Source organism: Pogoniulus pusillus, chromosome 22, assembly GCF_015220805.1.
Source record: "Pogoniulus pusillus isolate bPogPus1 chromosome 22, bPogPus1.pri, whole genome shotgun sequence".
NCBI lineage: Eukaryota > Metazoa > Chordata > Aves > Piciformes > Lybiidae > Pogoniulus > Pogoniulus pusillus.
Window position 1 is genome coordinate 680,260 of NC_087285.1, and position 19,982 is coordinate 700,241.

Below are 19,982 nucleotides of genomic sequence, written 5' to 3' on the forward strand. Positions count from 1 at the left end.
GGAAGAGCAAGGCTCAAGCCTTTTTTGCAAAGCACTTCAGGATCCAGGGGCAAAATGCATCCTAGGAGCACCAAGGAGGGTGGTGCCCAGTGACTTGTTCCCCAGGGAGGGAGAGCTGAACGAGACAGAGGAACCCCAGAACCTCCTGTGTCCAGAATGGGTCACGATGGAAACAGGCACCCGGGGAGGGGAGTGGAGGAAGCAGGGAAGCTCAGAGATGATGCAGGCTGACAGTGAGTTCCCGGTGCCTTGGTCCATCTGTCAGCTCTGCTACTCCTGAGCCACGCTGATCTGGGAGAGCCAGACAGTCAGCCTCGGTCAGTGAGGGCCAGCTCCATGCTATGTTTGGCTCAGCCACATGTTTCCAGCATTTAGCCTAAAGATAGGTGGCCAAAGCACAAAGGAACAAACCCAGTCAGCCAACCCCATGCCTCAGCCCTTTCCCAGACTCCAGCTGTATCCATGAAGTTTTGCAGCTGCTCTTCTGCTTTTGGCTATGGTGTGGGACTTGTCCCAAAGACCTATTTGCTATCCAGGGGAACGTGCCAAGAGCACCAGAGCCCACGCTGTGTGTGCAGAGCCCAGCCAGGCTGCATCTCCAGATCCTCAGCCTGCCACTTCCACCACTTTGTGCCCTTCCAGCGGCTGCAGAAGCATTCACTGAGCACCCTCTGCTTCTTTCTGAACTCACCAGCTGCACTGGGACCCACATAGCAAGCACCAATGATCTCCTGGCAATCTGGGGGAGCTGCAGACACCCAGGACCTGACCCCATAGCTTCTGGATCTTGTGGGACCTGCCTGGGGGCTGACTCCACTACCTCTGAAGATCAGCTGCCTGCATTGGATGCGCTTCCTCTTCAGTGCCTTCTATTCGTGTTAAAGTGAATCACAAAACCCCAGCAGGGCGGAGGTTGGAAGGGACCTCTGAGGGTGCTCCAATCCCTCTGCCAAAGCAATAATCACTTAGAGCAGGTTGCCCAGGATGGTGTCCACGTGGGCTTGGAACCTCTCAGAGATGGAGACTCCACAGCTTCTCTGGGCAGCCTGCCACAATGCTCTCAAAGTGCTGCTCCTTCAGGTTTTAATAAGGGATGCTGCTCAATGCCCTAGCACTGCAGTGAATTAGAGACTCCTCTCCTCAGCCTACAGGCTGTGTGGCCTCCCAGCTCTCCTGCCACTCCAGGCTGCACTGAGCAGCTCAGCCTGCCCTGCACTAAACCCAGGAGGTGACTCACAGGTCACTCGTGGCCATCCTGTCCCTTTTGTACTTCCTCCTCTCAGGAAGGCCACAATCCTCTGTGACAGCCTCTGCTGCTCTTCTCCAGCCCCCATCCTGCTTGCAGCATCTCTCCCATGCTGAGGTAGGTGCACAGGCAGGGCCATAAGACTCTCAGCAGCCTTCAGCTCCTGGTGGCAATGATTAAGACCTCTGGGTGACTTCTGGTGGCAAAGGAAAGCATCTGTACTTCTCCCACGGGAATATTGTGGGAAACACCCCACCTCATCCCACTCCCCAGCCACCTTCCCTTAGCCCCCAACCCACAGAGCCCCAGGGAGGTCTGGGCAGAGGCAGAACAACAGCTGGTGTGAAATGTCCCCCAGCCTGGAGAGCTCCCCCTTGAGGTCAGGCTGGCAGTGCAGAGGACAGAGACTGAGCGGCACTGCCCATGGTTTGTCTCAGCCACTCGGGAATGGGATGGCAGGCACACCTCTGGTGTCCTCCCACTACCCCTGTGCCACCCAGGCACTGGCACCACCTGCCAGGTGTGGCAGGAAGCAATGCTCAGAGCCTTGCCCTCTTTTACTAAGGACATGGTCCTCTGGATACAGAGCTGTAAGCTGCCAGCGCAGAGACTGCCAGAGCAAGTCATGCTCCCAGGACTTCCAGAGCCAGCCAGCCTCCCAGGCAAGCCCAGCTCTCCGCCCCCAGCCTGTCGTGCTTGGCCTGAGCTATCTCCAGTAACTGCTGCGAGTGTTGCAGATGAATCCCCGACCTGCAGGTGAGGCACCCCCAAAGTGAGCACACCCACTCCGGAGATCCCTAAGGGCTCCTTTGCTCCAGCCCCTCAGATCCTGCCTCTGTGCACAGACTTTCTGCCTGTGTAGCAGGCAAAACCAAAAGTGGTGTGAGAGGCACAGGGGAGCGAGAAGGCAGAGGCAGCCGCGGAGCAGCTGCAGCATTTTTAACTGATGAGTTACACATGGAGCAGAGTAACTCAAACCAGAGGCGCTGGAGGCGCCACGCACGCAAACCAGCCCCGCAACGCTTCACACTCACCCAAGCTGCTCGTCGGGCTCGTCGGCACTCAGCGCTTCTGAGGACCCCAGGACGCTGTGCCACCGCTCCTTGCTGAGGGCCTGGCCGGGTGCCCCCGGGCCGGCGGTGCCCCTCTCGCCCGGCTCCGTGCGGCTGGGGCTGGCCGCGGCGGCGTCCTGCTGCTCCGGCTCCGCGGCCGCGCCGTCCGCCAGCGCTGGCTCGTCCCCAGGGCCGCTCTCGCTGCTGACGCCCGGCCCTAGTCCCTGCTCCCCCTGCCTCTCGCCCGGCTCCGTCACCGCCGCCAGATGCTGGCCCCCCTGGCCCCCGGGCTCCCCGTCGGCCGCCGGGGAGGGCTGAGCGCCGTGCCGGGGGCTGGCCGCGCCGCTGGCAGGCTCCGCGGGCTGCTCGTCCCCATCGCCCGAGGCCGGCGCCGTGGGCTGTGAGCCCGAGGAATGCGGCTGGCAGCCGTCGGCAGCGGCGGGGCAGGGGAAGGGGCCGCTCTGGCTCATGCTCCTCCGGTGGCGGCGCTTGCGGGCTCGCTCCCCGCGCTCAGCTCAGCCTCGCCGCTGCCTAGGGAGGAACAGAGACGGCGTCAGGAGCGCCCCGACGGACGCGGCCAGGCGCGGGCGGGGGACAGCGGCTCGGGAGGGTGGTGGCTGGAAGCAGAGCGCGGCAAATGCATCCCCACCCCTCTGGACCCCTCGGTGTAAAAGCAGGAGAAGCCCATCCAGGGCCTGGCTGCTTTTCCAACGAGCTCTTTACTCAGCGCGGTGAGAGCTGGGGAGGACAATCCCCTGCGTGGCCTGAGCCGTCCACCTTCTGCTCCTGTTCCCATAGCCTCAGCCTCAAGCACAGGAGCCTCAAGCTATGCAGGCTGCCGGTGCCCCAGCTGAGGCCAGCAGCTGCCCGGGGCCGGGGATGAGGCATGGCTGCTTTCCCCCGGACAACAGGAGATTGTGCAGTGTGATTTGGAGCACCTGCAAGCAGCTGTGCAGGGTCAGCCTGTGTAGTTCTGCCTGCCGACAACCTGCCAGTGGAACACAGCTCTCTCCAGGACACACAAGCACTGCTGGGGGGTGTCAGCAGCTGCCAGCCAAGAACAGCAGAAGAGGCTGCCCAGGAAGGTGGTGGAGTCACCATAGAATCATCAGGCTGGCAGAGAGCTCCAAGCTCCCCCAGCCCAGCCTAGCACCCAGCCCTGCCCAACCAACCAGACCATGGCACTAAGTGCCCCAGCCAGCCTTGGCTGCAACACCTCCAGCCACAGCCACTCCACCACCTCCCTGGGCAGCCCATTCCAATGCCAATCACTCTCTCTGCCAGGAACTTCCTCCTAACATCCAGCCTCAACCAGCCCTGGCACAGCTTGAGGCTGTGTCCTCTTCTTCTGTCCCTGGCTGCCTGGCAGCAGAGCCCAACCCCACCTGGCTACAGCCTCCCTGCAGGCAGCTGCAGGCAGCAATCAGCTCTGCCCTGAGCCTCCTCTGCTGCAGGCTGCACCCCCCCAGCTCCCTCAGCCTCTCCTCACAGGGCTGTGCTCCAGGCCCCTCCCCAGCCTTGCTGCCCTTCTCCAAACACCTTCCAGCACCTCAACATCTCTCTGCAATGGAGCAGCCCAGAACTGGACACAGCACTCCAGGGGTGGCCTGAGCAGTGCTGAGCACAGGGGCACAAGAACCTCCCTTGTCCTGCTGCCCACACTGCTCCTGAGCCAGCCCAGGATGCCCTTGGCTCTGCTGCCCACCTGGGCACTGCTGCCTCCTCTGCAGCTCCTCTCTCCCAGGGCCCTCTCTGCCTGCCTGCTCTCAGCCCCTCTGGCCCCAACCTGTAGAGCTGCTTGGGGTTGTTGTGGCCAAAGTGCAGAACCTGCCCTTGGCCATGTTCAGTCTCATCCCCTTGGCCTCTGCCCACCCATGCAGCCTGGCCAGGTCCCTCTGCAGGGCTCTGCTCCCCTCCAACAGCTCCACAGCTGCTCCTAGCTTGGTGCTATCTGCACACTCACTGCTGCTGGACTCAATCCCCTGCTCCAGATGATCAATAAAGACATTGACCAGGACTGTGCCCAGCTCTGATCCCTGGGGCACAGCACTGGTGCCAGCTGCCAGCTGGATGTGGCACCATTCAGCACCACTCTCTGGGCCCTGCCCTCCAGCCAGTTCTTGACCCATTTCATCCCTGGAGGTGTTCAGGAACCGTGTGGCCATGGCACTGGGGGCATGGTCTATTTGCCATGGTGGTCTTAGATTGGCTTAATGATCTTTAGAGGTCTTTTCCAACCTGAGTGGTTCTATGGCCAACACAGACCTCAGCTGTGGCCCCACGGATCCATACAAGCTCCCTACCATTGCCACCTGGAATGTCCTCTTCCCGAACAGGAGTTTCTGTGTGGGTCTTAAGTTGAGCCATGCTAACAGCTGCTGTGGGTTTAAAACAGCCTCACCTGTGCAGGGAGCTTGGCTACCCACCTCGAGCAGGCAGAGGGAGCCTCTGGGGCCTCTCCCTAGTTCTGTTCCTAACTCACAGCTCAGGCAGATCATTCTCCCACTCTACTCTTCTCTCTTGAGACTCCCACCTGCAGCAATGCCTCCAGTTCTGGTGCCCCAGCATGAGAAGGACCTGGAGCTACTGGAGAGGGTCTAGAGGAGGTCACCAAGATAATCAGAGGCTGGAGAAGCTCTGCTGTGGGGACAGGCTGGGAGAGTTAGGGCTGCAAGGCCTGGAGAAGAGAAGGAGAGGAGAGCAGGGAGACCAGGGAGACCTCAGAGCAGCATTCCAGTACCTGAAGGGGCTCCAGAAGAGCTGGGGAGAGACTTGTGCCAAGGGCTGGGAGTGCCAGGGTGAGGGACAATGGCTGTGAGCTGAGAGAGGACAGGCTGAGAGTAGAGATGAGGAAGAATACAAGGAGGATGGAGAACGATTGGCACAGGTTGCCCAGGGAGGCTGCGGAGCACAGAGTCACAAAATGTGATCAGAGACCACACTCTGTGACTCTGTGCTGCACAACTTCCCTGGAGGTGTTCAAGGCCAGGCTGGATGAGGCCTTGAGCACCCTGGCCTGGTGGGAGGTGTCCCAGGGGTTGGCACTGGATGCTCTTTAGGCTCCCTTCCAGCCGAGCACATTGCATGGTTGGAACCCCCTGCCTCAGCTTCCCTCTCTGTAAGCCAGGGGTTACACAACCCCCCTGGGAAGCCATGAGGATGCCCAAATGGCAGCACTGAGCTCTGGGTGCCCCAACTTGCTGAGCTGTAGCTCTCCCTAGAGAGGAGATCACTGATTTCTTGGCTCCTTAGTGCTCTGCTGTGCCTGATACCAAGAGGTGCTGGGCTGCAGCTGCCTCTGCTCCTACAGCCCTGCTGAGACAGGACCTTGGAACTGTTTAGAGAGACCTCTGAGCCCATCCAGTGCAATACTCCCCCAGAGCTCACAACCCCACCACTGCTGCTCAGCCACTGCCACTGAGCCACCTCCCTCAGCACCACATCCTGGCACCTTTGGAACACCTCCAGGCATGGGGACTCCCTGGGCACCTCCCTGGGCAGCCTGGGACAGGGCCTAAGGACCCTTGCTGGGAAGAAATTGTTCCTAATGTCCAACCTGAGCTTCCCCTAGCACAACTTGAGGCCCTTTCCTCTTGTCCTGGCACTTGTGGCACGTGAGAAGAGATCAACCCCACCTGGCCCCAGCCTCCTTTGAAGGAGCTGTAGAGGCTGATGAGGTCTCCCCTTGGCCTCCTCTCCTGAAGACTGCACACCCCCAGGTCCCTCAGCTGCTCCTCACACTTGTATTCAAGGCCCTTCAGCAGCTTGGGTGCTCTTCTTTGGCCATCTCCAGCCCCTTGAAGCTCTGTGGTCACCTCCCCAGTGGGATTGAACCCCAAACATCCTTCTTTGGCCTAGACATGGGCAGACTCCCGTGAGTCAGTGCTGAGTGGCTGGTTGAGCAGAACTGCTCCCAATGGGAATGATGATCCCTGCCTGACTTTGCTCCAGACTCACAGCACAGGTGGTCCTGAAGCCAGGCTCTGCCCTGACGCCTGTGCCAGCTGGGGGATGTGGCAAGCCCTGCAGGGGCTGGGTTTGGGGAGGAACTCTGCAGGTTGTGAGGTGGGCAGTCCCTCCTCAGGCAGCTTTACCTGCTCTCCAGGTGCCTGCATCCCTCGTGGTCACAGCGCCTGACCCAGTACCACTCCGACCCCTCTGCGCTCCCTGCCTGTAACAAGGGAGCAAAGTCAGTCCCAGGCCCAAGAGCAGACCCCCAGCAACCTCCTGTCACCCTACTGCAGCTCCACAGGAGCCTGCTGCCCAGACCCACCCCATGGCCTGCACTGCAGGGCACTGCAGGTGGGGCCTGCTCCATGAGCTCTGCTCCTGCCTGGCTTCCAGCGTGGCAGCTCAACTGCCCAGTTCAGGAGGGACCCTCGGGAAGAGCTTCTGGCTGCCCTCTTCCTGAGGACCCTCCTGGCCAATTAAAGGAGAGCAAAGGGCCTGGGGTTTCAGGAGTGACTTGAGGATGCACCCACCGAATGCCCAGTGTCACCCACAAGATCCACAGAGGAGACCTTTCTTGTACAGGTGGATCTCCTCCAGCAGTCCCCCTGAGCCCTCACAACAAAGCAGAGGCCAGAATGAGGTCTGTGTAGGCAGATCTGACCTATCAGAGGCACTGATGAGGTCCCTCCCCTTGCAGGGGGCATTGCAGGGGGCAGCAAGGGCAGCGGTGCCTCTCCACAGTGTGCCCCCGGCGTGCTCACACCACCCATGCTGTGCCATTCTCCAGAGCATGTGCTAGCAGCCAGGGCTGCAGGAGAGCTGCTGGACACAGACATGCAGGGCACCACTGCCTGTGCAGCCCCAGAGGTCAGCCTCAGCCCGGCTGGGTCAGGAGCTACCTGGGCCACCTGCCTTCCAGTGGCTGCAAAGAGGTCACGGAGGAGCTTGGCAGCAGATGTCTGTGCTGAGTCCCCCAGAGGGGAGTGTTTATATTTTCTCTTAAGCTTGCTCTTGCAAGGCCTTTGGCCTCTCTCTCTCACCCACCTTTGTCTCCCAGACAAGAGAAAGCCTAGCCTAGATTTCTGGGGTGCCAGCACATCACCCTGCTGTGGTCCACAGTCCCACCTGCAGGAGCTGAACGCTCCCAGGACAGCTCCAGACAAGCTCCAGAGACAGGCCTCAGGTGTGGCCAAGTCTCCCCTAGCTTGTTTTCCTGCCATCCAAAATGCAAGGGAAAGACCAAATCCTGAGCAGAAAATCAGTCTCAGGTGCTTGGTCTCCCCATGCACTGCCAGCAGGGTCGAGCCAAGGCAGCATCCGCGAGGGATGTGCCTCAAACACTGCCAAGGTTCTCCTGAGCACCACCACTGCAGGTTACTAATCTTGAGTAGTGCTGCAAACCTGCCATGGTCCAGAGTTTGGCTTTCCCATAGTGAAGACAAGATCCAGCCCTGAAGCTCAGAGCCAGAGCTCAAACCTTTGGGGAAGCCTCTCCAGCCAAGCTCTGCTGGCCTCGTCCTTACCAGGAGAAGAACCATGTGGGGCTTTTGTGAGTCAGAGTCCTTAAAACCAGCCACAGAGTTGGGACTGAAGTTCCACACCTCCCTGCCTGCCAGCCAAGAACTCCATCAGGAACCAGACACCTCCCAGGCTAAATTCCAGCCTGGCAGAGCTGCACACAACCAGAAACCAGGAAGCTAGATGTGGTTAGGAGACAAGTTGGTTGGACTGGAGGATAGGTTGGGCTGGAGGATGGTTGGGCTGGAGGATGGGTTGGACTGGAGGATGGCTGGACTGGAGGACAGGTTGGACTGGAGGATGGTTGGACTGGAGGATGGGTTGGACTGGAGGATGGTTGGACTGGAGGACAGGTTGGACTGGAGGATGGTTGGACTGGAGGATGGGTTGGACTGGAGGATGGTTGGGCTGGAGGATGGGTTGGACTGGAGGACAGGTTGGACTGGAGGATGGTTGGGCTGGAGGATAGGTTGGACTGGAGGATGGTTGGACTGGAGGATGGTGGGCTGGAGGATGGTTGGACTGGAGGATGGTTGGGCTGGAGGATAGGTTGGGCTGGAGGATGGTTGGACTGGAGGATAGGTTGGGCTGGAGGATGGTTGGGCTGGAGGATGGGTTGGGCTGGAGGATAGGTTGGGCTGGAGGATGGTTGGACTGGAGGATAGGTTGGGCTGGAGGATGGTTGGGCTGGAGGATGGTTGGACTGGAGGATAGGTTGGACTGGAGGATAGGTTGGGCTGGAGGATGGTTGGACTGGAGGATAGGTTGGGCTGGAGGATGGTTGGGCTGGAGGATGGTTGGGCTGGAGGATAGGTTGGGCTGGAGGATGGTTGGGCTGGAGGATAGGTTGGGCTGGAGGATGGTTGGGCTGGAGGATGGTTGGGCTGTAGGATAGGTTGGGCTGGAGGATGGTTGGGCTGGAGGATGGGTTGGACTGGAGGATGGTTGGGCTGGAGGATGGTTGGGCTGGAGGATAGGTTGGACTGGAGGATGGTTGGACTGGAGGATGGGTTGGACTGGAGGATGGTTGGACTGGAGGATGGGTTGGACTGGAGGATGGTTGGGCTGGAGGATGGTTGGGCTGTAGGACAGGTTGGGCTGGAGGATGGTTGGGCTGGAGGATAGGTTGGGCTGGAGTATGGTTGGGCTGGAGGATGGTTGGGCTGGAGGATAGGTTGGGCTGGAGGATGGTTGGGCTGGAGGATGGGTTGGACTTGGAGGATGGTTGGGCTGGAGGATAGATTGGGCTGGAGGATAGATTGGGCTGTAGGATAGGGTGAGCTATAAGGATAGGGTGAGATGGAGGATGGTTGGACTGGAGGATAGGTTGGGCTGGAGGATGGTTGGGCTGGAGGATGGTTGGGCTGGACCACAGCTGTTGTGAGGAAGGGATGAGGGAACTGGGGTGGTTCAGCCTGGAGAAAAGGAGGCTCAGGGGAGAGCTTGGGAGAGCTTCTCACTCTCTGCAAGTCCCTGTAAGGAGGCTGGAGCCAGGTGGGACTTGGTCTATCCTCCCAGCTAACCAGCAGCAGGGCAAAGCGAAGCAGCCCCAAGCAGTGCCATGGAGCTTTAGGTTGGACATCAGGACAAAGCTCTTTACCCAAAGGGCTCTCAAGGCCTGGCACAGGCTGCCCAGGGCAGCAGTGGAGTCCCCATCCCGGGAGGCATTGCACAGCTGTGGAGATGAGGTGCTGAAGGAGGTGGTTCAGTGGTGGACTTGGTAGTGCTGGGTTAACAGTTGGACCTGATGAGCTTAAGGATGTCCTCCAGCTCTGTGATCCTATGGTTCTGTGCTTCCAAGGTCCAGTGCTAGCCATGCATAGCCAGGCCTGTCCCCCCAGGGCTGGGGCTTGGTGCTTCCACCACGAGATGGAAGAGAGGCAGAATCATAGAACCATGGAATCCAGCAGGTTGGCAGAGAGGTCCAAACTCACCCAGCCCAGCCTAGCACCCAGCCCTGGGGGCTGAGCTCCAAGCCCCTTTCCACCAGCTCTCAGCAATGGGGCAGTTCCACTGGACTGCAGGCTGCCCAATGCTGTGCCCATTGACAGGAAAGGCTGTAGGGAGGGTGTGAGGAGCTCCACACCTTCAGCCTGACCTCGGGGCCAGGAAAGGTCCTGGAGCAGATCAGCTTGAGGGTCAGCAGCACCACATGCACAGCAAGCAGAGGATCAGGTCCAGGCAGCAAGGGATTCATGGAATCATAGAACCCAGCAGGCTGGCAGAGAGCTCCAAGCTCCCCCAGCCCAGCCTAGCACCCAGCCCTGCCCAACCAACCAGACCATGGCACTCAGTGCCCCAGCCAGGCTTGGCTGCAACACCTCCAGCCACAGCCACTCCAACACCTCCCTGGGCAGCCCATTCCAGTGCCAATCACTCTCTCTGCCAACAACTTCATCCTCACAGCCAGCCTCAACCTGCCCTGGCACAGCTTGGGGCTGTGTCCCCTTCCTCTGTCCCTGGCTGCCTGGCAGCAGAGCCCAACCCCACCTGGCTACAGCCTCCCTGCAGGCAGCTGCAGGCAGCAATCAGCTCTGCCCTCAGCCTCCTCTGCTGCAGGCTGCACCCCCCCAGCTCCCTCAGCCTCTCCTCACAGGGCTGTGCTCCAGGCCCCTCCCCAGCCTTGCTGCCCTGCTCTGGACACCTTCCAGCACCTCAGCAGCTCTCTGCAATGGAGGAGCCCAGAACTGGACACAGCACTCCAGGGGTGGCCTGAGCAGTGCTGAGCACAGGGGCACAAGAACCTCCCTTGTCCTGCTGCCCACACTGCTCCTGAGCCAGAAGGGACTGAGAATCCCCTCCTCTGCTGCTTGCAGGCTGGACCCAAGCAGGCCAGCTCCTATTGACTTCACTCACCAGGATCCCGGCAACACCAAGCAGCACTGTCCTGTGCCCTGCGCCACCCGGGGACAAGGTAGCACCACCAGCAGCTACTTGCTCCATCCCCACTGTGCTGCCACTGCACCTGCACCCCGAGGAGCTGGGGCAGAGCTGGGGTGGGGAAGGAGAGCAGAAGTGCCCCAGCACTGTGTGGTGATGGCAGTGGGAGCAGCAGGGCCAGGCTGGCATCTGGAGCAGCAGCCCCAGAGAGGCAGCACAGTTTGCCCTGATTACGCTGAGGGCTTGGAAACCAGGCAGCAGCTGTGCCAGGGGCTGGCTCTGCAGCTCTCCCAGCGCTGCTGAAGCTGCCTGACGGCTGGGGGAGGACTTCTTTGTAATCTTGCTGCCCGTGCCAGCGCTGGAAGGGCTCCCGCTCGGCCCCGAGCCTGGCAGAGGACTGCGCTGGCGCTCGCAGCCCCCCGGCATCGGCTGCAGCCTTGCCCTGCCTGCCTGCGCCGTGCCCCCTCCCCCGGCCTCGGTGCGGGCAGGTCCTGTGCGAGGGCAGAGCCCCTCTGCTGCCACAGCTCCTGTGAGCACAGGCTGAGAGAGTTGGGGCTCTGCAGCCTGCGGCGGAGAAGGCTTCCAGGAGAGCTTGGAGTGGCCTGGCAGGGTCTGCAGGGGGCTCCAGGAGCGCTGGGGAGGGACTATTGACAAGGTCTGGGAATGACAGCAGGAGGAGGAGGAATGGGTTTGGACTGGCAGAGGGGAGATTAAAACTGGATGTGAGGAAGAAGTTGTTTTCAGTGAGGGTGGTGAGAGACTGGCACAGGTTGCCCAGGGAGGCTGTGGAGGTTGTGACTGAAGATCACATTCTGTGGTCCTGTGCTCCACAGCCTCCTGGAGGTGTTCAAGACCAGGACAGATGAGGCCTTGAGTGACCTGTTCTAGTGGGACCCGGTGAGGATGCCCAGGGGCAGAGCAGGAGGCACTAGGACAGCACCCCGGAGGAAAGGCCGTTCTGAGGCAGCTCCTGGGATGCTACAGCTGAAGGAGATCCTGTGTGCATCTGACAAGCTCAGAGTGAAGATCAGAAAGCAGGGAAGGGCTCAGGGTGGGGAAGGGTTGTCAAGGCAGCTGCTCTCCTCTGGGCTATGCTGGGGGGCAGGCCCCAGGAGCTGCAGTGCAGCCTGGCACCTGCCTGTGTGTAGCCTGAGAGTTTGGAGGCTGCAGAGCAGGACTGACCCCTCTAAGTCTTCGAGCTCAGCATGCTCTGCTGGCCCTGGTGTGCTGCACGGCTGAGAGGGGCTGCTGCAGCCCTTGCCCAGCTTCACAGATCACAGATGTTAGGGGTTGGAAGAGACCTCAGGAGATCTTCAGATCCAGCCCCTGCCAGAGCAGGACCAGAGAATGCAGCTCAGGTCACACAGGAACACATCCAGACAGGGCTGGAAAGGCTCCAGAGGAGACTGCACAGCCTCTCTGGGCAGCCTGTGCCAGGGCTCTGGGACCCTTGCAGTACAGAAGTCCTTCCTCAGATTGAGGTGGAGCTTCCTGTGCTGCAGTTTCCATCCCTTGCCCTTGTCCTGTCCCAGGACACAAGTGAGCAGAGCCTGGCCCTGTCCCTGACTCTGTCCCCCTCCCTGTCCCTGTCCCTCTCCCTTCCCAGCCCTCAGCTAATTACAGACACTGACCAGGTCCCCTCTCAGCCTTCTCCTCTCCAGACTAAGCAGCCCCAGGGCTCTCAGCCTCTCCTCCTCAGGCAGTGCTCCAGGCCCTGCAGCATCCTTGCAGCCCTCCCTTGGCCTCTCTCCAGCAGATCCCTGTCCCTCCTGAACTGGGGAGCCAGAGCTGGATGCAGTATTCCAGGTGGGGATGCCCTGGTGAGGGGCAGAGCAGAGGGGCAGGAGAACCTCCCTCCATCTGCTGGACACTCCTCTGCATGCCCCCCAGGACCCCGTTGGCCTCCTTGCCCACCTGGGCTCCTTGCTGCCCATGCAGAACTTGCTGCCTAGCAGCACCCCAAGGTCCCTCTCCACAGGCTGCTCTCCAGCAGTCACCTCCCAGCCTGTGCTGCTGCAGTTTGCTCTTGCTCTGCAGGGGCAGGACTCTGCACTGATCCCTGCTGAACCTCACCAGCTTCCTCTGTGCCCAGCTCTGTCTGCCCAGGTCTCTGAATGGCCTCACAGCCTGCAGGGCTCTCAGCCAAGCCTCCCACTTTGGTATCCTCAGCAAACTTGCTGAGCAGCCTCTCTCTGTCTGTCTGTGCCCCCAGCAATGGCATTGATGAAGGTGCTGAACATGCCTGGACCCAGCACTGGTGCCTGGGGGACTCCACTGGTGACAGCTCCCCAGCTGGACCTGGCACCAGTGACCACCACTCTGCACTCTGCTGTGTAGCCTAACCCAGCTCACTGCCTGCTCTGTGCCACCCCTCTGAGCCTGCTCACAAGGAGGTCACAGGAGAGCGTCCAGAGCCTTGCTAGGGTCAAGGCTAAGAGGGAAGAGCCAGATCTTGTGAGTGGACCCACAGCTGGCTTGGGGGGACCAGCAGCAGAGTGTCCCACTTCTGTCCCACAGATGTCTGTGCTGCCACTCAGGTGCCACCTGCCCCTTGGCCTCCTGAGCCCATGCTGGCACCTGGAGGCACATGCAGAAACCAGCTCCAGTCTGCATGTTTCCTTCCTGTGCTTGGAGGTCCAGTACCAGATCTGTGCTTGTGAGGCCTGCTCAGAGGGGAAGAGTCCTGTCACAAGCTGCTGGCTTGCTCCATGGCCCCCAGTGCACCTGAGCTCCCCTGCACCCTGCTGCCAGGGGGAATGTGGCAGAGCAGCAGTGCAGGCAGTCCTCAGCCCATGCCAGTGCCTGGGGTTGCTCCAGCCTGGGCGCACTCCTGCTGATGGCGCTGCCAGCAGAGGCTGAGGGGCAGCTGGAGTTTGTTTGGTGTAATGTGGGTACAGCACAGACAGATCCAGCCAGGAGATCTCACCCTCTGAGTGACCCTCAGGTCCCACACACTCATGCAAACAGGTCATGAACCACTAATCCTGCTCTGCCTAACTTCGTTCATCCTTGAGACATGAGGTGCTCCTGGAGAGGAGAAGGCTCTGGGAGACCTCAGAGCAACCTTCCAGTGCCTGGAAGGGCTGCAGGAGAGCTGGAGAGGGACTTGTGACAAGGGTTGGAAGTGCTAGGATAAGGGACAATGGCTTTGAGCTGGGAGAGAGAGTGGAGATGTAGATGAAATTCGTGAGAGTGAGAGTGAGGAGAGCCTGGCACAGGTTGCCCAGGGAGGCTGTCGAGCAACCTCCCTGGAGGTGTTCAAGGCTAGGCTGGATGAGGCCTTGAGTGACCTGGGCTGGTGAGAGGTGTCCCTGCCCATGGCAGGGGGTTGGCACTGGATGCTCTTTAAGGTCCTCTCCAACCCAAGCCTTTCTCTGAATCATAGAATCAGGGCTGGAAGAGAGCACAAGGAGCAGGCAGTGCCAACCCCCTGCCATGCCCAGGGACACCCTACCCTAGAGCAGGCTGCACACAGCCTCAGCCAGCCTGGCCTCAAACACCTCCAGCCATGGGGCCTCAACCACCTCCCTGGGCAACCCATTCCAGCCTCTCACCACTCTCCTGCTCAACAACTTCCTCCTCACCTCCAGCCTCACTCTCCCCACCTCCACCTTTGCTCCATCCCCCCCACTCCTGCCACTCCCTCACAGCCTCAAAAGTCCCTCCCCAGCTTTTTTGGAGCCCACTTCAGATCCTGGCAGGCCACAAGAAGGTCACCTGGGAGCCTCCTCTGCTCCAGCCTGCACAGCCCCAACTCTTTCAGGCTGTGCTCACAGCAGAGCTGCTGCAGCCTCTGAGCCTCCTCCTGGCCCTGCTCTGGACACTCTCCAGCATCTCCACAGCCCTCTTGTCCCAGGGGCTCCATGAATCCATGCCCTGTTTTTCTGGGCATCTGGTTTGGATTTTACACAAGCTTAAACACACAGCTGGATGGGTGCAGCACTGCTGGGTAAGGAGTTGGCTGGATGGGGGCAGGCAGAGAGTGGTGACCAAGGGCACAATGGCCACCTGCAGACCAGTGCCAAGTGACCCTCAGGGGTCAGTGCTGCACCAGTGCTGTTTGACAGCTGTGTCAGTGCCATGGACAGAGCAATCAGTGCAGCCTCAGCAAGTGTGCAGCTGGCACCAAGCTGTGTGGCACAGTCGACTTGCCAGAGGGCAGGGATCCATCCAGAGGGACCTGGACAGGCTGCAGAGCTGTGCCCAGGCCAACCTCATGGCATTCAGCAAGGCCAAGTGTAAGGTCCTGCACCTGGGTCAGAGCAATCCCAAGCACAGACACAGGCTGGGTGGGAATGGCTGAGAGCAGCCCTGAGGGACAGGACCTGGGGGTCTGGGGTGGTGAAAAGCTCAGCAGGAGCCTGCAGTGGGAGTGCAGCCCAGACACAACCCTGTGCTGGGCTGCAGCCAGAGCAGTGTGGGCACAGGGCAAGGGAGGGGATTCTGCCCCTTGGCTCTGCTCTCCTCATACCCCACCTGCAGTCCTGGGGGCAGTTCTGCAGCCCCCAGCACAAGCAGCACATGGAAGTGTTGGAGCCAGTGCAGAGGAGGCCACCAAGATGCTGAGAGGGCTGCAGCAGCTCTGCTCTGAGCACAGGCTGAGAGAGTTGGGGCTGTGCAGCCTGGAGAGAAGGCTTGGAGGAGACCTTGGAGTGGCCTTGTAGGATCTGAAGGGGGCTCCAGGAGGGCTGGGGAGGGACTATTGACAAGGTCTGGGAATGAGAGGAGGAGGAGGAATGGGTTTGGACTGGCAGAGGGGAGACTGAAACTGGATGTTTGGAAGGAGTGAGGGTGGTGAAACACTGGCACAGGCGGAGGGTGGTGAGACCCTGGCACAGGTTGCTCAGGGAGGTTGTGGAGCACAGAGTCACAAAATGGGATCAGAGATCACATTCTATGTCTCTGTGCTCCACAGCCTCCCTGGAGGTGTTCAGGACCAGGTTGGATGAGGCCTTGAGTGACCTGTTCTAGTGGGAGGTGTCCCTGCCTGTGGCAGGGCATTGGAACTGGCTGATGCTTGAGGTCCCTTGCAACCTAAACCATTCTTTGATCCCCTTGGCCACTCTTGCTGGAGAGAGCCCCTGAGCAGCTCAGGCTAAAACATCTCCAGTGGCAACCTCTGCTCTGCTCATCCACCTGCCCCAGCCCCTCCCAGCAGGAGCTGGAGGCTCTCAGCTCCCCGTGCTGTTGATGCCCTCCATGCTGTGGCTGGTGACCAGGAGCAGCTTTGCTTTGGTGACCAAACTCCCCAGGGGGTGCAGCAAACACAGGTGCAGCATCGCCCTGGTGCAGGGCAGGGCATGGCACCAGGAGGGCTCTTTAAGGAGCAAACCTGCAGTGAGATGAAGAGATCACAGCCATGGCTCTGCCTTTTGAAGAGCATCTCCTGCTCCTCATGTCTCTGCTTTGGCCTCTGCCCTTTCCACAGGGCTGAAAATAAAAAGCCTTTCCCATTCTCACTGTGAGAATCCTCATTTGTGCCCTCCAGGGGCTGCAGGCTGCTGTTTAGATGATTCTGAGGAGCTCAGGCACAGGACTGTAGAATCACAGAAGGGTTTAGGCTGGAAGGGTCCTCAAAGCTCAGCCAGTTCCAATGCCCTGCCACAGGCAGGGACACCTCCCACTAGAACAGGTCACTCAAGGCCTCATCCAACCTGGTCCCGAACACCTCCAGGGAGGCTGTGGAGCACAGAGACATAGAATGTGATCTCTGATCCCATTTTGTGACTCTGTGCTCCACAACCTCCCTGGGCAACCTGTGCCAGGGTCTCACCACCCCCAGCCTGTGCCAGTGTCTCACCACCCTCACTCCTTCCAAACATCCAGTTTCAATCTCCCCTCTGCCACTTCAAACCCATTCCTCCTCCTCCTCCTCTCCTTCCCAGACCTTGTCAACAGTCCCACCCCAGCCCCCCTGGAGCCCCCTTCAGATCCTGCAAGGTCACTCCAAGGTCTCCTTGCAGTCTTCTCCTCTCCAGGCTGCACAGCCCCAACTCTCTCAGCCTGTGCTCAGAGCAGAGCTGCTGCAGCCCTCTCAGCATCTTGGTGGCCTCCTCTGCACTGGCTCCAACACTTCCATGTGCTGCTTGTGCTGGGGGCTCCAGAACTGCACCCAGGACTACTGGCCCTCTCCACCTCTCTTCTCCTGCCACCTTGGCCTGTGCTCATGTGATGTCTTCTCAATCCCCCTGGGCACTCTGACAGCCTTCCCTTGGGTTTTCTCTAACTCTGTCCACATCTGGGTCGAGGCAATGCCAAGCACCAATCCAGGCTGGGCAGTGAGTGGCTGGAGAGCAGCCCTGAGGAGAGGGACTTGGGGGTGCTGCTGGAGGAGAAGCTCAGCAGGAGCCAGCAGTGTGCACTTGCAGCCCAGAGGGCCAAGCAGAGCCTGGGCTGCAGCAGCAGCAGTGTGGCCAGCAGGGCCAGGGAGGGGATTCTCCCCCTCTGCTGTGCTCTGCTGAGACCCCACCTGGAGTCCTGCATCCAGCTCTGGAGCCCCTGGGACAAGAGGGCTGTGGAGATGCTGGAGAGTGTCCAGAGCAAGGCCAGGAGGATGCTCAGAGGCTGCAGCAGCTCTGCTGTGAGCACAGCCTGAAAGAGTTGGGGCTGTGCAGGCTGGAGCAGAGGAGGCTCCCAGGTGACCTTCTTGTGGCCTGCCAGGATCTGAAGTGGGCTCCAAAAAAGCTGGGGAGGGACTTTTGAGGCTGTGAGGGAGTGGCAGGAGTGGGGGGGATGGAGCAAAGGTGGAGGTGGGGAGAGTGAGGCTGGAGGTGAGGAGGAAGTTGTTGAGCAGGAGAGTGGTGAGAGGCTGGAATGGGTTGCCCAGGGAGGTGGTTGAGGCCCCATGGCTGGAGGTGTTTGAGGCCAGGCTGGCTGAGGCTGTGTGCAGCCTGCTCTAGGGTAGGGTGTCCCTGGGCATGGCAGGGGGTTGGCACTGGCTGATGCTTGTGCTCCCTTCCAGCCCTGACTGATTCTGTGGTTCTGTCACAGTCTAGAGCAGGGGAGAGCAGCACTGCACAGGACCTCGAGCTGTGGGTGCAGCTCCAGACTCCCCTGCACAGCGACCCTGCCCTGTCCTTCCCTGAGGACACCAAGCTCTGAGCTACCTCCAGCATCTCAGCTGAAGGCCAGGGGGTCCTGAGCAAGACTGGGCTGGAGCCTCAGCTGGACTCTGAATGTGCTGCTCCAGGGCAGGGGCTCCCTGCTCTCCACTCTCCCCTGCTGCCTTTGCCCGTGCTCTGTGAAGCCCTTCCCTGTGTTCCCAGCACCCTAAGAGGTCTTCCAATATCTTGTGGAGGGCATCCGTGGCTACAGCACCCATCCTGGCAGCAAGTGAGCTGCTGTGGGCAGCTGCTGCCAGCCCACACTGTGTGCTGCTTCAGGAGCAGCTGTGTCCCCTCCCAGGTGCCATGGCTGCATGGTGATGCCCTGCCCAGTGGTGGCCCAGGCAGCATCCATCTGCCTGGGGCATTCTAGAGGGATCCTGGCAGGTTTGGTTGCTCTCTCAGCTCATGGCTCGAGGAACTCATCCCAGCCTTCAGCTCCCTGCTCTGCAGCAGCCTCTCTTGGTTCAGCACTGCCCAGGAGGGCTGGCAGCAGTGAGCTGCAGACAGGGGGTGCTGGAAACCCAGCCTGGAGGTCAGGTCTGTCTGCTCTCGCTCCAGCCACGGCCCCCAGACCTCGCTGGCCCGGAGGGAGTGGACAAGGGGAGGGCAGTGATGTGGGGCCCCCAGATCAGGCTTCAGGAGGTCACCTGTGGGGGTCAGCAGGGCCAGGCTGGCCATGGCAGATGCAGGGTGGCAGTCCTGCTGCCTGGGCACCTGGGCTGGCAGGAAACATGCCCCAAGGACACCTGGGCAGACACTGCTGCTGGTGCTGGGCTGCGCCGAGCCCGTGGGGGCACTGCTCAGGGGCAAGGAGCTGGCCCAGTGGATCCCATCACCAACAGCTCTACTGGAGGTCCTGCACCCTCCATTCAAGGAGGCCATGGATAAAACAAATCCCATGGGCTAAAAGAAAGCAGGCAGGTGCTGAGAAAAGAGCTTAGCTGCTCCCCAGGAGACTCAGGAGGTTGAGGCAGCAGCAACAGGAGGCTGGTAGAGCTGGATCTGAATGTGCCTCTGCTGCTGGCAGCATGCTGCAGCCTGCAGCAGCCTCCCTCCAAAGCCCAGCCAGCATTTCCAGGTTTGAAATGGGAGGGCAAAGGTCCTGTCAGTGACAGAGCAGCCAGAGCTGTCTGACCTTTAGCTCTGCTCTGCTGCAGAAGCGAGCCTTGACCTTCTTGGAGACCTTGCTACTCACAGGCACCCTCCTGAGGCTCAGTTTGAAGCAGGAGGCTCCAGAGGGAGAACAGCAGAGGAGGGGATATGTTTCATGCATGGCAGGGAGCTGAGGAGAAGGGCAGCACCCAGGGGCTGTCATTTCTGCCTCCTCAGGATGATGTGGTCAACTCTACTGCACCCAGGCCTGGTGTCCCCAGCACAAGAGGGACCTGGAGATGCTGGAGAGGGTCCAGAGAAAGGCATGAAGGGCCATGAGGGCTGCAGAACCACCCCTGTGGGGACAGGCTGGGACAGCTGGGGCTGTTCAGCCTGGAGAGGGCTCCAGGGAGACCTCAGAGCAGCCTGCCAGAACCTGAAGGGGATGCAGGAGAGCTGGGGAGGGACTTGGGACAAGGGCGGGGAAAACCAGGGTCAGGGACAAGACAATGGCTGTGAGCTGAGAGAGGGGAGAAATTCTTGGCAGTGAGGGTGAGGAGAGACTGGCACAGGTTGCCCAGAGGGGCTGTGGAGCACAGAGCACAGACTGTGAGTAGATCACATAGATCACAGTCTGTGATTCTGTGCTCCACAACAGGATCACAGCTCACAGGAAGGGACCCAAGGAGCTCATCCAGTCCAACCCCCTGCCAGTGCAGGACAATCCTATCTAACACAGATCACAGAGCAGACATCCAGACAGGGCTGGAAAGGCTCCAGGGAAGGAGACTCCACAACCTCTCTGGGCAGCCTGTGCCAGTCTCTCCTCACCCTCACTGCCAAGAATTTCTCCCCTCTCCCAGCTCCCAGCCATTGTCTTGTCCCTCACCCTGGTGCTCCCAGCCCTTGTCTTCCAGGCAAGAAGTTGCCCTTGTGTTGAGCTGCAACCTCCTGTGCTGCAGCTTCCATCCATTGCTGCTTGTCCTGTCCCAGGGAGCAGTGAGCAGAGCCTGTCCCCCCCTCCTGACCCCCAGCCCTCAGGTATTTATAAACACTGATCAAATCCCCTCTCAGTCTTCTCCAGACTCTCAGCCCCAGGGCACTCAGCCTCTCCTCACCAGGCAGTGCCCTCCAGTC

The 19,982-nt window shown here is 60.2% G+C and overlaps 1 protein-coding gene across 3 annotated transcripts in view; it reads right to left on the reverse strand.

Annotated features, from left to right (window-relative positions):
• The window catches only part of PSD2 (pleckstrin and Sec7 domain containing 2), a 119,447-nt gene that overhangs the window by 52,354 nt on the left and 47,111 nt on the right, over window positions 1-19,982 (reverse strand). For all 3 annotated transcript variants that reach the window (XM_064161367.1, XM_064161369.1, XM_064161370.1), the window contains exons 2-3: window positions 6,393-6,469; window positions 2,281-2,829 (exon numbers count right to left, since the gene is read on the reverse strand). In XM_064161367.1, coding sequence (XP_064017437.1) covers window positions 2,281-2,768 — 488 coding nt within the window. In that variant the 5' untranslated portion in view covers window positions 2,769-2,829; window positions 6,393-6,469. The remainder of the gene's footprint in view (window positions 1-2,280; window positions 2,830-6,392; window positions 6,470-19,982) is intronic.